Source organism: Perna viridis, chromosome 6 (genome assembly GCF_037379345.1).
Source record: "Perna viridis isolate PV_CMFRI_1.1 ecotype Kerala chromosome 6, ASM3737934v1, whole genome shotgun sequence".
Lineage (NCBI taxonomy): Eukaryota > Metazoa > Mollusca > Bivalvia > Mytilida > Mytilidae > Perna > Perna viridis.
In genome coordinates, this window is record NC_142450.1 from 4,741,572 (window position 1) to 4,762,659 (window position 21,088).

At 31.5% G+C, this 21,088-nt stretch overlaps 1 protein-coding gene and 1 long non-coding RNA gene across 4 annotated transcripts; one reads left to right on the forward strand and one right to left on the reverse strand.

Annotated features, from left to right (window-relative positions):
* Positions 1–1,395: 1,395 nt before the first annotated feature.
* On the reverse strand, positions 1,396–10,415 carry LOC148613299 (prostaglandin E2 receptor EP4 subtype-like). Of its 2 annotated transcripts, XM_088586620.1 has the most exons (4): positions 10,118–10,415; positions 6,534–7,314; positions 5,682–5,860; positions 1,396–3,198 (listed from the first exon to the last, which is right to left on the reverse strand). In XM_088586620.1, exons 2-4 carry the CDS (start codon positions 7,299–7,301, stop codon positions 3,120–3,122), a joined length of 1,026 nt encoding a protein of 341 aa, XP_088442746.1. In that variant the 5' UTR covers positions 7,302–7,314; positions 10,118–10,415; the 3' UTR covers positions 1,396–3,119. The 2 variants fall into 2 exon arrangements, with proteins under 2 accessions (XP_088442746.1, XP_088442747.1); XM_088586621.1 differs by lacking the exon at positions 6,534–7,314.
* A 5,716-nt stretch (positions 10,416–16,131) lies between these two features.
* On the forward strand, positions 16,132–20,595 carry LOC148613300 (uncharacterized). Of its 2 annotated transcripts, none has more exons than XR_015923331.1 (2): positions 16,132–16,283; positions 17,268–20,595. It is a non-coding gene; the product is annotated as an uncharacterized LOC148613300 (long non-coding RNA). The 2 variants fall into 2 exon arrangements; XR_015923332.1 differs by having other exon boundaries at positions 16,132–16,278; positions 17,271–20,595.
* Positions 20,596–21,088: the final 493 nt, after the last annotated feature.

Below are 21,088 nucleotides of genomic sequence, written 5' to 3' on the forward strand. Positions count from 1 at the left end.
AATGGAATTAAATATAAATTGTTCATTTTTAAATCATAATTTTATTTGAGTTGAAACATTGATTTCATCAGTTCTACTTTCTTATTCAACTATCAGTAAAGAAGGTATGTTTACCTCTAGATTTCACTTGGACATTGTTTGAAGATTTTGCGCATCATTAGGAGTGGCAAGTTATTGGAATTGAGGAATTATTTTACTATAAAACAATCCCAAGTCCCTTTTTTCAGACCACGATTCTTACCGGCTTTAGATATTATCAAAATATGTCAGTATATAAGAACATAAAGGAATGATAACTTTTCCTGAATATACCACAGAATCAATCAGCATAAGTTTTTGAAAGAGGTACATGTAGTTTTTACATCTTCGAAATTTAGCGTTCTTCCTTTTTTTGTCCTAGTATTCCCGTCTTTTTCGAGATGCGATTTGTAACTATTTAAAGTTACTACGATCGAAAGTCTTTCATTTTTATAGATTGACATATATCTTTTAATAACAAAAAGTAAAGCTTTGAACTAAATTTTTCGTCAACAGCGACACCAATGGCAACATTCTCTAGCATAACATTACAAACATTTATCTACACCGTTTCATCTTTGAGACCGATGCAACTTCGTATAGGACTAGGAAATGAAAACCATGGTTTAAATGCGTGTTGTTTTACCTTGTGGTAAACAGTGACTGTTCATAATATTGTCACAAAATAAACCATATGACAAAGTCATTTCTCCTTTTTCATCGGTCACGACATTTTACCATCAGCAGGGTGGGTGTCTGTAAAGAATTATCTCAAATTTTCAGTGGGATTTGTACAATTTCTTTTTTGAGATGTTTTGTTTTAGTTCTAATGTTTTATTAAAATTGTTCTATGCAAGCTATACTTTCTGATCCTGGGGCTTTTTCTTTTCGTTATATATTTGTTTCCTCCATACTTCTTGTAAGCTGTCATTAAGCTATCATGTCGTTACTGTCGATTAATTGTAAACGAATGCGTGAAAATAGTTTATTGAAATAAATCTAGTATTTAAAAAAATACATGTATGGTTTTGGTTTAAATAATTTAGACGGGGATTATATGACAAAATTGAAGAAAAAGAAAAGGTAATTTAGTAAAAGTTTGACATGTGTTTACCATGCAGGTTGCAATCAAGATAAGGTTGTTCAAGGGAAGAAAATTACAGAAGAAAGAGCAAACTATCATTTTTTTCTGTATTGGAACTTCAATATATCTATATATTCTGCAATGTCGTTTCTTGAAAATATCCTTGAATATGTGAAGACCATTATTGAAAGTTCACAAAGCGACAACACACCGCTAAAACGAACGTATAACAACTTATAATTGGGTTTGTAAGTCTCGGTCTAGTTTCATATCCCTTTCCCGAATTTCCGATGTAGATGCTTTTGAAATCCGACGACTGGTCTACGCTCTGTGAATGGTCAACCTCTATGCACTTAAATGGTAGAATATGACCCAATCTCGCGAAACAACGGAGTCACGTGACGAGACTTACATACCCTGCTTGAAAATTGAAATGATTCACCGTGATCAACTGTTTCAATTCTTGTTTATAAAACACTGTACACCGCACATTTCATGACTGTTTTACAGCATCAACACAGTCCTTTTCAACTTATCAAAGTATTATACAGTAAGCTGCCATTTGCTAAATGTTCTGCATTAAGTTCAGTGATGAAAGTGATAAAGGTATAGTAATAAAACGATGTTGATGGTTCTTTCGCTTTCTTTTGTATTTGATATATTCTTGATTTTGTTTTCATAGTCACATAAAAACACAGATATGCATGCGTTTGGGTTCATAAAATAAGGTCACAAGCTACATCAGTTTTTTTTTTTTTTATTGACGATTATTTGTGAACAAGTACTATCGTTACAAAATAGCAGACGCAGTAAAAATTGATATTTTTTACTCCTAAGTTTCTGCATTTCTTTCAAGAAAATAACACATAGCACGAAATTTTGAAGGTTCCGATAAAGTTTTTTTTTCGAACGCAATTCCAAATTTATGATGCATTTTTTTCGAACGCCACTAATTCATCAGTATTTGGCCAATCGGGAAAAAAGAACTGCGATCAGGTGACTTGCGTTTCCATGGAAGAACGTCCTTAAGGTCAAGGGTAAAAAGCGAAGCTATACCGACTGCGTCGGGAAAAAGAATTCCAAAATCGCAAACAAAACATCACGTCTTATTTACTTTCTACCTTGGCTGTGAATTCGTAGAGTAGAAATTATTATTAAAGTCTCTCGTCGGACAAAAATGCACAACCACGGATCAACAATGTCGTTGATCATAGTACCCTCGGTCCATCTAGAGTATATCCAAAAGCACTCCTTAGCATTTCGTTCTGAAAAATTGTAAATCTTTTTGATATTCTTAATTCTTCTGTTTATTTCAGTAAGAGAGTGAGTAAGTATATAATATAAGAAACTATCATATCGACCTGGGTAAACACATATAATATTTATGTATTTATTTCATTTGCAGGAGAATATTCCAAGACCCGATCATTTTGGCCCATAAATCAGCTTATTATCATGATAATTGCGGATTTGTTTTCAAGTTTTTAGACGGACTGGTATGTCGATTATAATGTCACATAAAAACGTATTAGACAGTACCGATCTCTTGAAAGTTATGACGCATACACAAATTGCATATTTGACAAATTTTAAGATCTTGAGCTCCTTTACAAACTATTTTTACGTCATAATTTTTAATACACAGGAATTTTTTTTTTATTCATCAATTTCTCTTTTCTCTTGTTCTTGTTTTTGGTTTTAGTTAGGAAAACACTTATAAAGAATATAAGTCTTATTGATAGGTATTAGATATTTTTCGCTTATAATATGACAAATTTGCCCAAAATGACTATAGGAATGAAATGTATTAACAAAGTCATGACGGAAATACAAATGTATCGTTTGAGGCTGATCTGTGAATAATAACTTGGAAAACAAGTATACAACTAAATGATGGAAAGTTCTCAATTTGTGCCTTTGTCGTGTCAGAAATAAGAAAACTTAGGCAATAATATGTCCAAGTGATCCAATCTGATTCATAATAACTGCAACTGAAAGCTGGGATTTTGGTTTACCGTCAGACAAAGTGATGTTTGCCATCTTCGTGCTGACCTGGCTTGACGTAGTACCAACCATATATTATTGTTATTTGTAGCCTAAAAATGATTATAACACAGTCAATAACAAAAATGTTTATGCTTTAAACAAAAATAATAATAAAACGAACACTGAAAATCAAGCAACAACAGAAGAAATTAAGCATCGTGTTAACTACTAGTCCCTGTAAGAATCATTGAAATTTTGTGATATGTTTTACTCCAAGAAGAAGGCTGCACAAGTTTGTTATGCAGTTGCGCTTTGAGTTTAAATGATATAATCTATAATTATTCAATCCAGTCTGTTTGGTCTTAAAATATATAAAGTTATCTCTTATAAGAAATAAATCACAACGAAAATCTGATAGTTTTAGTTTTAGTTTTGTGTCATTTACTGGGTTATCTCCCTTAATTGTTAAGTCTATTGTACATTTTATATAATTTAAATCTCTGCAGACCAAAACAAACAGCCACATTCTATTTTGGGTCCATACATAATAACATTTTAAAATTTTCAACAACAAAAAATATGTAGGTTTCCAACCTGTGTCATATTGAACGGTAATTTTAATTAAATAAACATGTGGTTTGATTTCAGACTTGCATATGGCATCGTGTTATTGAAGATGTTTGTTGATCTAACTGTCTTTCATTAACAACTACAACATATATATTGGTATCATTTATATATTTATACATGATTTTACTTAATATAAATTTGCGTCTATAATAAGACAATTGCATTTTTTTTTAATCTGGCAACAGAAGGTTATACGAGCCTTTAACTGTTTAAATATTTATTAAAATTATTTATTTATCCGTAATTAAATACAAACTAATCCACCCAACAGAAGTATAGGTATAAATGCATAACTTAGGCAGGACGTCACAAGGACCACCCTTTTGAAAGAATATTTTGGCATCAGAAAACATGAAACAAATATGGAGAAACGTAACAAAATGCACCATCGTCTAACTTTTATCACCAAAAGGTCCTTATCAAGTGTAAGCACACCTTTCAATAAGCTAAAAAAGACACGAAGACACATTCCCTGAATATGATATGAATAGGCGCATGACTGTGGTGGGGTTGATCTAGTTTTATAAGGGCTTAACCATACCCTCTAAAGTAAAATAAAAAATGAACTGAAACAACATTCAAACGCACCGTATACATTCACTAAGCAATATACCCATTTCGCTTTTAATACACCTCAACATACAATATATAGACAAAAACAAATATCCAATTAAAGGAATCAAGTAATTATTGAAATCTAGCACAGAACATATTAAATCAATGATAAAACAATCAAAAATACCAGTATAAGAAATAATCGGTCGGTACATTTCCAGTGGACCGGATTTGGAGTTGTAACGTCAAGTACTGAATAATTAGATTATTAAAATGACTTAATCTTTATGAAGGGGTGCAATTAGGGATCGGATATCTGTTTTATGAAAAGGTTCAACGAATAGACAATGATTTGAAAAATAGTATCCATTACGAACAAATCTACTAACAGCAGGTGATAAATCCACCGTATTTGTTTGAAAGAATGTGGTTTATAAACTGTATTTTTTATGAGAGAACTAAGTAAGCAACATCTTTTTAAATCATGAAACTACAAGTGATATTTTACTTTTGTATCCAACTTTTGTAACTATGAAAAAAGTAAATGTTTCTTGATGGAGCTTTAGGAATGGTAAGTTACCGATATGGAATTCTTTTTGTATAAAGTCGTCTATTTTCTAGTGTTATATCTAACTCAAGAAAAGGTGAAGGAGTACTGTATATGTTAGACTTTGTCAACTTCTTAATTGTCTGTTTTTGGGTAGGGGTATATATCTTGATATCACTACATACGTTTTATGGTCTTCATCACGAACTCGTATATTGTTTCGGTGTATCCATTAGCACCATGAAAACCGATTTGTTCATCGTGTTCATCATAGTTTCCCTTCCCCCTTTCGCCTAACCCGGACTTTTGACCTTTTATGAGCAAATACTTCGATGTTTCTAGAAAAGCAGATTTTGTCTTGTATTGTTTTGTTTTGTTTTGTTTTTTGTTTATTTTTTATTTATTTTTTTTTGTATAATTTGTTTTCATGTATCCAATCTTCAAGCTATATAAACAAAACATGATGTATATAGTGTCTTTATACATTGTACGATGTTATATTAGAATAATTGCCTTAATGTAATGGAATAAAATTTACAAAATGAATTATTTTCTTGAATGAATGGTCATAGGTAGTTTAAACTTGCATACATCATGAGTCTAAATGGTCATTTGTCATCCTACTAGAATGAACTTAAAGTTAATCCATACAGTCAATTCCATTCAAGATTCGTATCCGAAAGCCTTTGGCAAATTTAAAGAAAGGATAAAAGTCTGTAAAAAATGTAATATTTGACATCAGAACGATTATTTGATAAAAGAAATTCTCAAAATTGCAAACAAGACATCGATTCGGATAAGGATGCAATTAATAAAGAAATGACAATCAAAACGTCGATATATTATCCTATATTTATTTACATTCTAACTTGGCTGTGAATTCGTCTGAAAAGAGTGGAAACCATTATTAAAGTCTCTCGTCGGACAAAAATGTACAACCACGGATCAATAATGCCGTTGATTAGAGCCATTCGAATAGCGTAGAGCACACTTGGTCCATCTAGAGTATACCCAAAGGCAGCACTCTTCAGCATTTCGTACTGAAAAAAAATGTAAATCATTTTAATATTCTTATTTCTTCTCATTATTTCAGTAAGCAAGTGAGTATGCAAATAATATAAGAAATCATATTGATCTGTGTAAACATATATAATATTTATGCATTTTATTTGTAGGAAAATATTTAAAGACCCGGTCATTTTGGTCCATATATCAGCTTATAATCATGTTGATTAAGGAATTATTTTTACGTATTTAGCAGGACTGGTATGTCGATTATAATGTCGCATAAAAACTCTGGATTATACAAGAATGAATCTTCTGTTTATTCATAAAGCAATTTATTAAAAATGAATCGAAAGATCCGATTCTGCGTCTTTACGAAAGGTTGACAAAAAAAAAAACAAGGTACATCTATTTAATTGTCATTGTGCATGTATACTTAAATAAATTGTTTATGCAAATGTTTGTCTTAAAGTAGATTTTAAGTTATAACAAAACACTTAAATTGAATATAGGTCAGATAAAAAAAAATTAGATATTTACGCTTATAAAATGACAAATTTGATTTTCAAAACTTTTTATTTCTTTTTCAATCGGTTTTCATTTAACAGAGGAAGTAATTTCTTTCTATGAACCGTTTATGAATACCTCTGAAACACAATTATAGATAAATGAAAAGTTTTTTATGTTGTATAAACACTTTCGCCTTACCAGCAATGGCGTCCATGTTACACTGAGAAGAACTACTAGGAATATCAGAAACACAATTATTAATATATTCCGTTTCTTGGTGGTTCCTTTTGGATTTTCGTTTTTCTGGGTCCTACAAATGTTTACTAGAACAATTACATTTAGTGTCACAGCTGTCAAAAGCACTAATAATCCAACGGTTGAATATATAAGAGTGTTGACCCGATTGAGTGTGTCTTTGCTGGTAAAATGAATAAAACACCACGAACCCGGATAGAACCTCTTTGCCGATCCTAGTCCACAAATATGTAAAAATGAAAGTATTGAAGCTAAACCCCAATTACTACATATCAGACAATTTACCCTTTTTTGCTTCGAACTTTTTTTGTAATAGACCGGGAAAACTATTGCTAAAAACCTATCAATAGACATTGAGCAAACCAACATCGCTGAGGCTAAGAACGTAAATGCCCATAGGAATGACATATATTCACAAAGTCCTGGTGGAAATACGAATGTATAGTTTGAAGATGAACTGTGAATAATAATTGGGAAAACAAATATACTCCCAACAAGATCTGTTACGGCAAGGGACACAACTAAACGATAGAAAGGCCTCCATTTGTGCCTTTGTCGTGTCAGGAATAAGAAAACTAAAGCAATAATATTTCCAAGTGATCCAATCAAAAACATAATAACTGCAACTGAAAGCTGGGATTTTGGCTTACTGTCAGACAACGTGATGTTTACCATCTTCGTGCAGACCTGGCTGGACGTGGGACCAACCATATATTAATGTAGCCTACAAATGTATAATGGCAGTCAATAACAAAAAATATGTATGCTGTAAACAAAACATTAAAGCAAACACTGAAGATCAAAAATCAACAGAAGGAATATAGCATCGTGTTAAGTACTAGACCTTGTAAGAATCATTGAAATTTTGTGATATGTTTTACCCCAAGAAATAGACTACATAATTTGATTTTGTCAAAAGTTGCGTTTTGAGTCTGGGTGATATAATCTATAATAATGCATTCCAATCTGGTTTGAATAGATATACACAAATATATTTCATAAAAGATGATTCACAACGAAAATTCCAAAGTTTCTTTTTTAATTTTGTGTCATTTACAGAGTTATCTCCCTTAATTTTGAAGTCTACAATACATTCAATATAACTTATATCCTTTCAGACCAAATAAAACAAACAAAAAATGTGTCTGTTTTAATGTCATCTAAAAGAATTTCAAAAAAATGTAGGCTTACAAAATGTATCATATTTACTGAGCTGGAGTGCTACTTCATTGATGCTAATTTTAGTTAAAGACCGTCTGGTTTGATTTACGACTAGCACATGGTGTGGTATATTTGAAGATGTAAGCTGATGTAATGTAACTTCTGTTCGTCATATACATTGGTATCTATTGGTTATTTACCCTTGATTTTACTTAACATAAATTTGCGTCTGTAATAAGACAATTGCAATACTTCAAAGCAGACAACAGTAGGTAAAATTAGCCGTTAAAGGTTTTGATAATTATCAGGTCCGTAATTTAATACGAAATTATTAAAAATCTTGCCAAACACTACTATAGGTGTGAATACGAAAATAAGGTATGACGTTACAAAGACATAATCAGTAACACCTTTGTAATAAATTTGTCTATAAACTTTATGAAAAAAGAAAATACCTGTAAAGATCACTAAAAGGTCTATTGTCTATTACGAATAAATCTATTAAGATGACAAATCTATCGTATCTTGTTTGACAGAATGTTCTGTATAGACTATATTTCTATAAGAGAGAGTAATCAAGGGAACCAAGGTTATAGTGGTAATCAAAAGAATGTAATCCAGGGACAAAGACCAGACATGGAAAACAGACATACACAACAAAGAACATAAAGTAATTAAAATCATCCATACAAAGTACAAAAGTAAAAGAGCAACTCGGACTCCACTAAAAACTGGGAGCATGGACCAGGTATACCGGTAGGGTAAGCGTCCTCTGCTTTTCTAGAAACACCGCCGAGTTGCTCATAAAAAGTCAAGTCCGGGGTAGACAAACGAGGAAAGGTAAACTATGACCCGTTGAATTTATCAGTTTTCATGGTGCTGATGGATACATCATAACGATCCACGAGTTGATGATGATGATCATAAAACTTTTGTAGTGATGACTTCAATCTTGCAGCAACATAATCCTGTTCCAGAAGCCTATTTGTTAGAGTTCTAGCGCGATACAAAAAGTCTGCGTAGTTTCGGAAAGCTCTGGCATAACGTATGAGTTGTGATATGAACGCTCCATACGCAGGAGTCGAAGAGATGTTGCCACAGATGAAAGGAAAGTTGCCAATACTGAATAGTAGGTAAGCAACACCATCTTTGATTATGAAACTGCAAGCATACGCTATTATACTTTTGTATCAGACTTTTTGTTACGGTGAAAAAAGTAAATGTGTTTAAAAGATCTTGATATCGATATAGTGAAAAAGCTTTTCGGTGTTCTCTGAGGAATTTGTTTGTGCGTTCACTAAAATTTGACGCACATTTTACAAATACAAATAAAACGGACAATTAAGAAATGTAAATGCCATAGGAGTGAGCTTCGGGAATTTCAATATCTAGGAATGGAAAATAAACAAATACGAATCATAGTCCTGTTTTTGTTCATAAGTTGTTTTTTAAAGAATTCTACCATTTTTTAGTGTAATGTTTTACTCAAGAAATGGTATACTTGCACTGTTTATGCATGTTATGTTAGACCTGGTCAACTTACGTACTTGTTTGTGTGGGGTTAGATATCTTGACATCACCACATATGTTTTATGATCGTCATCCCGATTTGTTCAACGGGCCATAGTTTTCCATTCCTCCTGCGTCTACCCCATAATTGACTTTTTATGAACAACTCGGCGGGTATTCTAGAAAAGTAGAGGACGCTTCCCTTCCATTTTTTTTTAATTTTATTTTATTTTTTTTTTTATTTTTTTTTTTTTTTTGGTGAATTCCGTGTCGCTCATTTAGTTCTGTGGCTTCGGATGTATCATTTTGTGTTTTATGTTCTTTGCTGTGTGTGCCTGTTTTCCATGTTTGGTCTTTGTCCCTGGATTATTTTATTTTGATTTTCGCTAGGATCTTGATTCCCATGGTTGCTCTTAAACATAGGATTCGAGGTTAGAATTATTTAAGGCCAAAATATCATCATAAAGTTAAAACATGACTTTCTCAATTTCATTGTTTTATAATTATACTGATGGCTGTCTATAATTCACTAAATTGAAATGATAATTTATCGCAAACACAGATCATGAATGATAAAAGGCAGAGTAATCAAGCATCAAACATATATGTATTGCAATTAGTTGCAAAGGAATTATTATATTTTGTCTTCACATTTTCATTGCTTATCTGATTGTGAAAAGGCATTCAATAAAAAAGATATAAGTTTGAGAGAAATACTGCTACATCTGATGACTTGTCTATAAATGGTTACATCAGGTAACTAATATTATTGTATATTCGTGATTCATTTCATTCAAACTATTTTTTGATGTAAGTTTTCCCAATTTATTCTAATTTAGTTTCAACAATAAACTTACCAACATAAACGGGATGTCCGGTAAAACTCCTCTATTAGTCTATGAATTCAATAAAAGGTTTCGAAACGATGTGTACGATTTTTACGAAGCAACTTTACGTTTTGGGTTTTTCTGTATCATAATATTCCCTCGAATATTGGAAACAAAGTTCTAATAGCCGTGAATGAAATTAAAACATGTCCAAATACGAAGAAATCCTAGATGCCTTTCGTTTATCCAAGTAAACAGAGATATTTGAAATGAGAAGGAAGTTCGAAGAAATACCGGTCTTCATTTGATAGTAGTGTCGTCTTAGTGTTTATACTTCAAATAATTTTGAAGATAATTGTATTTGATATATACAAGATTAAACAAAAACAAGATACAACGGTATGTTACGGGAGTTATTCGTGTAGAAATTACATTACTGCAGCAAAATGTTTTGTTGAATTTTAGTCATCCTTTTTGTTTTGTCGGTGGCGGGTGGGGGGGGAGGGTGGGGGGGGGGGTAATCAATACAGGGCAGAATCCAACAAAGCATTTCAGAAAAAGGCGTTCAAAACCTAATAATGGACGAAATTTACAAAACTGTGTTTCAAAAGAGGCTGGTGTAACCTCCGACAGCCATTCCCACAACCTCTAAGACTACGCCACAGCACTTTTTTCCTCATTTAAACCTAACATATCACTTAATAGCTATTTTCTCTAGTAGATTATTTCAGCATATCCCATGTAGGCGTGTTTTTTTTAAACTCGGCAAAATAAAAGTTTCATTTATTTCTTAGATTTATTCAACGGGTCATAGTTTTCCTTTTCTCGTTTGTCTACCCCGGACTTGCCTTTTTATGAGCAACTCGGTGGGTGTTTCTAGAAAAGCATAGGACGCTTACCCTACCGGTGCACATGGTCCATGCTCCCAGTTTTTAGTGTAGTCAAAGTTACTCATTTACTTTTGTTACTTTGTATGTATGATTTTAGTTACTTTATGTTCTTTGTTGTGTATGTCTGTTTTCCATGTCTGGTCTTTGTCCCTGGATTACATTCTTTTGATTACCACTATAACCTTGGTTCCCTTGATTACTCTTAGACACTTCATGTCTTTAAAAATATCAACATAAAAATAAAGTCTGTGTTTTGTTAACTAACTTACACTGATAAGTAACATATATTTTTCGAATGATTTGACGTCTTATCTTTTATTATTACTGACTTATTCATTTTGATACACGTATCTCTTTGATAAGTACGTATACATAAATTGTAAATCCCAATAGCTTAAGAGTTCAATAAATTACCTAATCCGAAACGACGAAATATGACATTGGAAAGTGAAAGCGAGGACTATTTATGGGAGAAAAGATTTCGAAACCTTTATGAGCAACAGAGCAAGGATAAGCCACTCCAATAACTGAGTGGAAAAATGAGTACATTTTGTGATTACAAGAAGTATTTTTCTGGCTGGAAAACATAACATTTAGATTAAGTCATTAAAGCAAGTAACAATATCCCATTATAACTCAGAATCCTTGCGTTTGCCAAAGTGATGTTTACTGATGGCACAGATGAAATTTAAGTTTGTCAAGCATGCATGACATAACTTATGGTTTCGATTAGTTTTCATGATTACCTGAGAGAGTTGATTTACCGGCACACAACGTTCATTCTTTTCGTTCGGTATTACTAATATCAAAGTGGTTTGTGCAAAAATTTTAAAATGAAGCCAAAGACATTGACCGTTTAGCCTGATGGTGAATAATAGTGGGGCAGTAAAGGGTAACAACAAAATTACCGAACATTTATCCGATCCAAATTCAAGTCAAGCCAAAATAAATCTGAAAAAAAATGTTACACTACCGAAGTATCTGGTACAGCAATGGTCTTGACTAGGTACAGGCAATTCAAAGGAAATGGTTGGTAAAATTTAGGTTTTCAGCGCGCCAAACCTCCCTCGCTTTCATTTCTCATTGGGGCATAAATATACTGGTGATGATAAAATAGCATGTTCATGCTATAGTGACATAATCGGTAAATAAGCTGTCACATCAACACAAAAGAGATGTTGATAAATAATAGATAAAAGCTTTGGTTGCCATAATTACAGTCCAATATTTTCACTACAGGATAAAATTTCGGATAGAAGGATATTCTCATTTAATTATACAACCAAGTTTGATCAAATTTTGAACATAAATAATGGCGTTACATCATAACAGAAAAATGATCGGAAATAGCGAAACGCACTAATGCACTCAGTCCAACCCAAAATAAAAAATAAACGAAACAAATACCTTAAGATATTACCGAAACGTTTCCAAACTTGCGGTTGGATAAACTAGTTTTATAAGCCCTTACATGTCACATTCCCCTATAAATTAAGGTAAAAATATGGACAGAAAACAACAAACACCATTAAATGTGCTCAATAATTCATCCAACTCTCTCCATAGAATTCCTCAACACACACCACTTGAAAAACATGGTACAAGTATATTAATAGTAAGAACAAATAAAACAGACAAGTACTCCCATCGATAACATCTACAAATAAACATTTAACTCGCAATAAATGTTGTCCAAACAGTGAAAAATATTGGGAAAACATATATATACACAAGTTCTGTTATGGCAAGGGGCATTGATTTATAGGTGTAGGTTTTGTATTAGATTTTGAAAACAAATCATTTCATTCACCATGGTAACCTTTACTTCAACATGAAGTTGGCGCATGTTTAGTGTTTTTTATTATAAGTGTGTTTATGAAGTTTAGAATAAAAAATATTATTTGTCGTCCGTTCGACGACAAGTGTACGATAAAAAGAATTGATATAAAATGCAACATTTGCCTATAAATAACTTTATGTTGGCAATTTCAGGGTAAACAATGAGTTCTTCAAAGAACGATGTTATTTATTGCATGAAATGGCTTATTGATCTTGAATATATTAAAGGTTGGGATTGGAATAGTGTTTGTCAAGAATTGCACGACATTTACAGTGTAGCTATAAAACTCAACTACCTCCGACACGACGTATGATCCAAATCTGACGCATTTTCACATGTGCAAAGGATATATAAGAACCAATCAATGAGAGTTATGCACATGAAGCATGCACATTCAAACAATGATTAAACAAAGAAAAGCTAAATATAAAAAAAGAAATAACTGAAACATTACTTATAATAATAACATTATTTTATTTCTCAGATTCAAGTCGTCGCATAGACAGAATAAAACTAACATGAACTTATGGATATATATTTGTCCATTCTTAAAGCTTAAAATGACTCAAATAAAAATAAACTTTCGCAATTCACTTACTGGACAACTTCGTTTCGTAGCAACCTTTAAAGTTTAAGCAATGTCTGGTTTATCCATCGTCACAACTGTTATACGTTTGTTATTAGACTTATCATTTTAAAAATTAATTTTGAAAAGATAGCTTTGAAGCAAAGTATGGGTAACACAATTAAGATAATTTTATCAGTGACTAGGTGTGAACAAGATTATACTAAACCACAATTTCTAACCTTTTATCCAGTTGACACATATTTTGGGTTCCTAAATAATATTCAGTTCGTAACATATTTTATCTAAGAGCCTGTTTCCCTCGACGTTTACTATTTATTATTTAATATTTATTTTTGTTTTCAAATCCATATAACGATCATATCAATATGTAATAAATTCACGCAATGTTTCACAAGAACTGGATAATAATTGTGAATTATCAAGAAAAAAAATTACTGGTGTTTCCAGTGCTCATGTTAAAAACGACTTCTTGTCACAAGTCTTATTATGCATTAAGACATCTGTATTGGGGGAATACGACATTCATCTTGTTAAATCTAATTTCAATTACCTTTTTGTAGAGAAAGTGTGAACCATTTCATAAATTTTCAGAGATCTATTGCATTGTTATATAGTCTCATTGTGTCTATCTGGCATATGCATTTTTGGCATTATCGTGGCACATGTATATACAGTTTTCTTTCGGGCAAACGAAATTATTTACAATGTCTACACTGCATGAAACACTTCAATCGGTTGAATTTGCAATTTTGTTGTCAGAATCCATTACTTGATAATTTTTATCGGGAGATTATTGATAGTAATTATATAGATATTTTCGTAGGTGAACATCAATCTTTTTTCTCACTCAAACAGTCAGTTTACGATTGCACGTATTAGTTGAGGCACGTCATTTGAGAACCGGTGCATTTTTATTGTTTTAAATTTGGTATACAAAAATTAACGTCTTCAATTAAATTGCTGGAAATATTTTTATTTGTTCATGTTCGTTGTCAAGATTTCAAATGTTTGTATAGGCTGTAAATTTCTTCACAACAGTTATCACAACCAAATAAATACCACCATGCTTCTCCAACCGACACTTAAAGAAATAGTTTATCTGAATTTCAGTAAAGATACGGTCATACACATGTATATAGGTTAAAAACGGTACCATATCAGCAGTAAGAAATCAGCCTCAACAGTCCTGTTAACTATTAGATGAGTTGATTTGCGAACTGTTCTTATACTTTCTCAATCAGTTACAATCAATACACGACTGGGACATTTATAGAACATGGAAATTATAGTCAAATGTACAGTTATTCAATACAGATCCTTGTTCGAATAAGTCGTATCAAATTTGACAAAGTACAATATCAACTACTTATACACCATGTTTAAAGTCCCGTTTGTACAGTTTCAGGTTATTAACTTTTTCGGCGTATATACAGAACCTTTACTTTGCTTTTCTCAACTGTTTAATTGACTTCGATTTGTTCTTTTTCTTTTAGAAGTTTGATTGATTCTGCTTTGCTAAATAGATGGGGGGGTGTCCTGTTCCGAAGTTTTATTTTATTTTCAAAGCGATATTCGGAGAGTTTCCGTATTTTTACCCGAATAAATAAAAACGAGCGAGAAATGTGGTAAAGTATCGGCTACTATTGCACTTTTACTGTGACTTTCCTACAACCATGACAGTCTTTTGTTACTAATCTGCTGAACAATGCAAAGGATTGACAAAGCTATTGGGACATTAAAACTGATCAGTTGCTTTTGAAAGAGTTGATGAATACTCACCTATGAATCTTTTCATAGATAGCTCCTGGTTATTGAAATCTGAAGCAGCTACCTGGGCTATTATATTTTTCATTGGTGAGGGGAGTTCAAATTTAATAAATTATATTTTGTTCTGTATTTTGTTGACGAGGTTGAAAACCATGATTAAGAATAATATATTTAAATACTTTATCTTATTATAAAAATGGAACCTCAATTAATATTTATTCCCAACTTCATAAAACTGGAATAGTGAAAGTGTGTGATTCATACTATAGTTAAGGAACAAGTGTTATACAAAATGCAAACAGTTTGAAGTTCACGTGAATTACAATTTTTGAAATAGTGCTGTGAGTTTATTTTATTTAATTTTGAATAGGAGTAGGCTTAAAAGTGAATTAAGTGCTTTATTAATAATGAAGGATTTCAATTAAAATTATGATGTTCCGGATTAACTGCACTGGTTTTCATAGTTGGAGATAAGTATTATGGTAATAATAATTTTTTAATTTGTGTTATAGTTTGGGATTTAGTGCGTTGAGTTTGATTGAAACTATAATTCGGGATTATAAGTGCAATGCTTTTCAATGAAATTGAAGATTTGTAATAAGTGTTTTTTACATTGAAACTTCTTTGGCTTAAGTGCAGTTCATTAAATTTATAGATTTGGATTTAAATGCTATTTCCTTGAAACTTTTGTGGATTATCAAAATGCAGTGATTTTCTTTCAAATGTAATAGTTAGGGATTTAGTACATTTTTAAAGTGCAATGATTTTCATTACCATAAAATGTAGTTTGGGATCTAGTACAATGGTTATTTTCAAATTAAAGATTTGGATTAACTAAATTTAATGAATCAACCATTAAATTCGTTTATTACATTAATACAAGTTGTTATCGTGTATATGTTATCATTTAGTTGAAATTTTTAAATACTTTAGCGATATTCAAAAGAAATGTAAACGATATAAGCGATTGCGCGCTTTTAAACCCGTGCAAAGGTATATACTTTTCCCGCTTTCAAAGGTATTGTATTTATAAAGGAATGTTGTTAGTTCATCATTCACAGTTTGATATTGGAAGGAATACTATCGAAATCCAGCACTAGAAAACGTTAAGTAATTGTAATTTATTTTAACTTTAACTTATTTTATTTTATTTAATGTTAGTTTTAACATTCAGTTGAAATATAAGGTATTGAAGTTACATATATATAATATCTTAGTACGGCAAATATTCCAGATATTTATTCCTAATATTGATTAAGTTCACGTAAGATTCGCATGTAAGTTTTGTTTTTCAATGAGAATCATACATTTATTGATTATTTCATTACTTCAAATATATATGCAATGCATTATGAATGCTTAGTATGTAGTGCTAAATTTGCATTTATTGCCTCTTTTAATTAGCTTCTATTTGTATAAATTTACTTGATGTCATTGCAAAGTATTAAACATCGGTAATTTAAAGATTGTAAATTGATGATATCATCTCGGAAATTGACACTTTGTTTTCATTTGTCATATGAGCAATTGATAATTTCAATACACAATTTTTTGTATATTTCCATCAAGTTTGTATATTTCAGTAGTAATATAGTCTTAAAATAATATAACTGAGTTTGTTGAACTTAAAATGGTATAGTTATCAGGAACACTATGCAGTTTAGTGGCTATATTAAGCAGATAAGTACATAGAAATAAAACTTCGTTACATTTATATTTGCACTAGTAATGATAAAGAAATGAAGAATGTGCATATCCATTACTTAAATGAGGCTATCAAATTAATTAAAATTATACATGCACAAATTCATCAATTTTACAAATACATAAACATCAGTGGCGCACAGAGGTTCGTTCGATTATTACACCGTTTATATCAATTGAGTTTATAAATAATAATTCAATTAAATCGACATAAAACAATTTTCATATATATTTTAAGAATATGCAAACTAAAATAATATACATTCGGTAAAATCTTATTGTACATAATACACATTGAGCTCAATCTTTTTCAATAGGAATTTAATAAACAATTTAGTTTACTTGCCTTAAGTAATCAGTTTAATGATAGAAATGCTATTGTACAATTAGCAGATTGCAGTATGCCGAGAGGTAGGGGACGAGGCAGACCAAGACAAAGGCACAGTCCAGTTGATATGCAACGTAGACGGGATCAGATTCAAAATGAAGCTGAACCAGTTCAACCCCGGCCCCAACCCCAGATTGCAGCAGTTGATAGGCAGGAAGAACCTGTGAATCAAGAAATGCAAGTTTCTTTATGTGAGGTTAATTTAGCTGATTTTGATGAATCTGAATTGGTTCCACAGTTTAATGAAGTAGATATTTTTGTTAGTAATGCTACAAAAGAAAACAAATGTAGAACTTGACCTCGCTTTGTTACATAAAAGCAATTTTCATTATCATGACAACCAAAATGTTATATCGATTAATGATGGTAAATTAGTGCTTCAGCCAAAAAAGTAGATAAAAGTTAATGCTATTGATGGTATTGCTGCTTGGACTGATGCATTTGTTGCTTACATTCAAATTTTGTTGATAAAACATGAAAGAAAAGCTATTGAACTGCTTTCATTTATGGGTACAATCAGAGAAGCTGCAAACGATGCTTAAAAAGATCAGTGGTATACATAGGATCAACAATGTAGATTACGTGTATCACGTGGTCATACCAAAAGTGGTCGGAAATAGATACTACTAAACAACATGATCTACAAAGCAATAGTCCAAAGATATGTTTTGATTACAATTTTAAAGGGATATTGTTTAGACGTAATTGCCTTTACATGCATATATGCATCAAATGCAAACAGATTCACTCCGCTTTGAATTGCAACAGATTTATCAATAATGATTCCAGGCAACAAGTCGTAAATCAATTTAGATATAAGAGACATGATGCATTTCCAAAACAGAAGAAACCTATCAATTCAGGGAAAATCCATGCAATACAAAATTACTGATTGATATTAAAATAATCTCAACAATGATCAGTTTAATATTTGGTCTCTAGGATTTTCTCCAGTAATAATAATTAAACTAGAGAAGTTACTTTACAACTACCAAGATAGATATAATGCAAACATTTTTGGATTCAAATTGAATTATGCTGGACCACGATGTTCAGTTATATTTGATAATTTATTGTCGGTAAGACAGAACCCTGAAATTGCTTCCAAAAATTACACGCTGAAATTGAATTGGATATATGGTCTGGCCTGATAACTCACCTATCTTATCCTAAAGATACTAGCTTAAATGATTTTATTGATAAAAATTCACAAAAATATGTTATGCATCATTTGACAATGTTGTTGATTTAGTCCAGAAACTTGGAAAAGGTGCACTATGTGCTAAGAAGGATATTAAATCAGCATTTAGACTTTTAAAGGTTTACCCTGGTGATTATGATTTATTGGGAATTAAATTTTTGATAAATATTTTATCGTTAAATGCAGGCCCATGGGTAGTTCTATTTCGTGCTAAACTTTTGAAAAGTTCTCTACCTTTTCACATTGGGCTGCTTATGAAGAAAATTTAGATCATTACTTAGATGGTTTCCTTTCTGTTGGGAGGGTTGATTCAAATGAATGTTTAAAATTAATGGAAACTTTTTCAAAGGTATCTTTAAGACTTGGGAGTTCTGATAGCGGATGAAAAAAACTGTGGAACCTACCACAAATATAGAATTTTTGGGACTTACTATAGATACTTTGGAATTAATGGTTAAAATTCCACAGGAAAAAATAGAAAAATTAAAAGGTATTTTAAATGATATATTAATCAAAAGTTTCTAAAAAAAATAATTAGCATCATTAACTGGTATGTTAGCTTTTTGTACAAGAGCTTTGCCAGCAGGTCGAGCTTTTAGTCGCAGATTGTATGATTCTTTGAGTAAGGTGAAGAAACCTCACTATCTCATTCGAGTAACTTTAGGTATGAGGAAAGATTTGGAAACATGGAAATCATTTTTAGATATGTTTAATGGAACTTGCTACATCCAAGATGTTAATTGGGTGTCAAATGTTGATTATTTACGGACAGCGTGGGTGGTAAGTAGCTATTCTAGATGACCAATGTTTTATGGTGGCCAACCAGTTGGCACAATGAAATATTTAAATTATATATGTTCATCTAGCTATTAATATATTAAGGCTGCATTTTGTCTTGCATTTTATGTTTTTTTAAGGGTAGGTAAAATTGCAGTCACGCCAACGTGTGGAGACTATCAAATATTCTGATACATTACTTGACAAAAATTAGTGTCTCTATATACGTATAAAATGTTCACAAACTGATCAAGAGGGTAGAGTTTTAAAACAAAATAAAAAAAACTAGCTTGTATGTTCTGTTGGATTTTTCATTGAATATATAAAACTAAGGCCAAGGAATGACGGTCCACTTTTTTGTCACTTAAATGGCAAACCTATTACACGTCATCAATTTTACACTGTTTTACGTTCTGCGTTGAAAGATAAAAATTTTGATATAAATATATTTAATACTCATTCTTTTAGAATTAGTGCGGCTACTTCAGCCTTTTTGATTGGGAAATCGGAAGATGATATTAAACGCCTGGGACGATGGTCCTCCACATGTTTTCAACGTTATATTTGCATAAATTAATATTTAAATATTTCAGGGTATGCAGGTGACATATGGATTTTAGGTTCGTTTATTATTCATAAGGCCTCAGAACATGTTAAACAAAGGCCAACTGGATCCTATCTTGGATTAGACGATATGGCTGTAGAGTTGTTTGGGTAGGATATAGCGGTGCATGTTGGAATTCAGTAGAAATCATAATTTGGAATTTACATTTACTGTCTGCAAAGAATGCCCTCCTAAATATCTTATTATACATTGTCGGGGTAATGATATTGCTTGTATACCAAATGGTGATTTAATTTTTCAAATCAAGAAATACATTACAAATATTTGGCTATAAGATTTTTTACCCAAAGACTTGGAGGAATAGTCGAAATGATTAACACTCATCTTTGTTCGAAAGTGACGGTGTTCATTTGTCTTATATTGGAAATGACATTTTAATCAATTCCATTCAATCTGCATTGGAGATGTTTATTAGCAGGACTTATCGCATGGCATATCCTGATGAAGTTTTTTGTTGATATATTAGTGTTGTAATTTATTGACAAAGCTGAAGTTGCTTAGTTGAATTGTGATTTATATTGTACAGTTATTCATAAGTACACGAATAAAGTTGTATGTTGCAAAGTTGAATTTATATTGTTTCAAGTTGGGGTTATTGAGGCGAAATTGTCATCGATTGATTAATTTTGTTGGCGATGTTAACTGCGTTTAACATTTGGCGGAATTTATCAATCGTCCTACTGGTAGCCCGGTGGTGACTTTACAAACTTTGTGATGGTTGCCCGTCAATGAACATAAATATATTTATTTCATTCATGCGTCAACATGCAATTTGTTTGTTGACAACTTGATTTTGTTGAATTCATTAGTCATGACAGTTTTCGCCAAAACCATAGTTGAGTTGTTTATTTTAATATAAGCATAACTAAAATCAATCGAATTGTTTTATTAGGTCATGAAATGATTCAGTTGATCATATTTCAAGAAATTTAAATGAGCAGTTCTGTAGTTATGGTAATGGTTTTCTTTAATATATGCAATAACTAAATTTAATGAATCAACCATTAAATTCGTTTATTGCATTAATACAATTTGTTATCGTTTATATGTTATCATTTAGTTGAAAATTTTAAATACCTAAGCGATATTCAAAAGAATTTTAAACGGTATAAGCGATTGCGCGCTTTTAAACCCGTGCAAAGGTATATACTTTTCCCGTTTTCAACGGAATTGTATTTATAAAGGAATGTTGTTAGTTCATCATTCACAGTTTGATATTG

What these genes read in the sequence shown, in the direction of transcription:
- LOC148613299 (XM_088586620.1), bottom strand. Translation starts at nt 7,301, where the DNA reads ATGGTTGGTCCCACGTCCAGCCAGGTCTGCACGAAGATGGTAAACATC. An exon ending in TAACATGGACGCCATTGCTG is followed by an intron (nt 5,861 to 6,533) that starts GTAAGGCGAAAG and finishes ATTTTTTTTCAG; the next exon opens with TACGAAATGCTGAAGAGTGC. An exon ending in ATTCACAGCCAAGTTAGAAT is followed by an intron (nt 3,199 to 5,681) that starts GTAAATAAATAT and finishes AATCATTTTTAG; the next exon opens with GCTACAAATAACAATAATAT.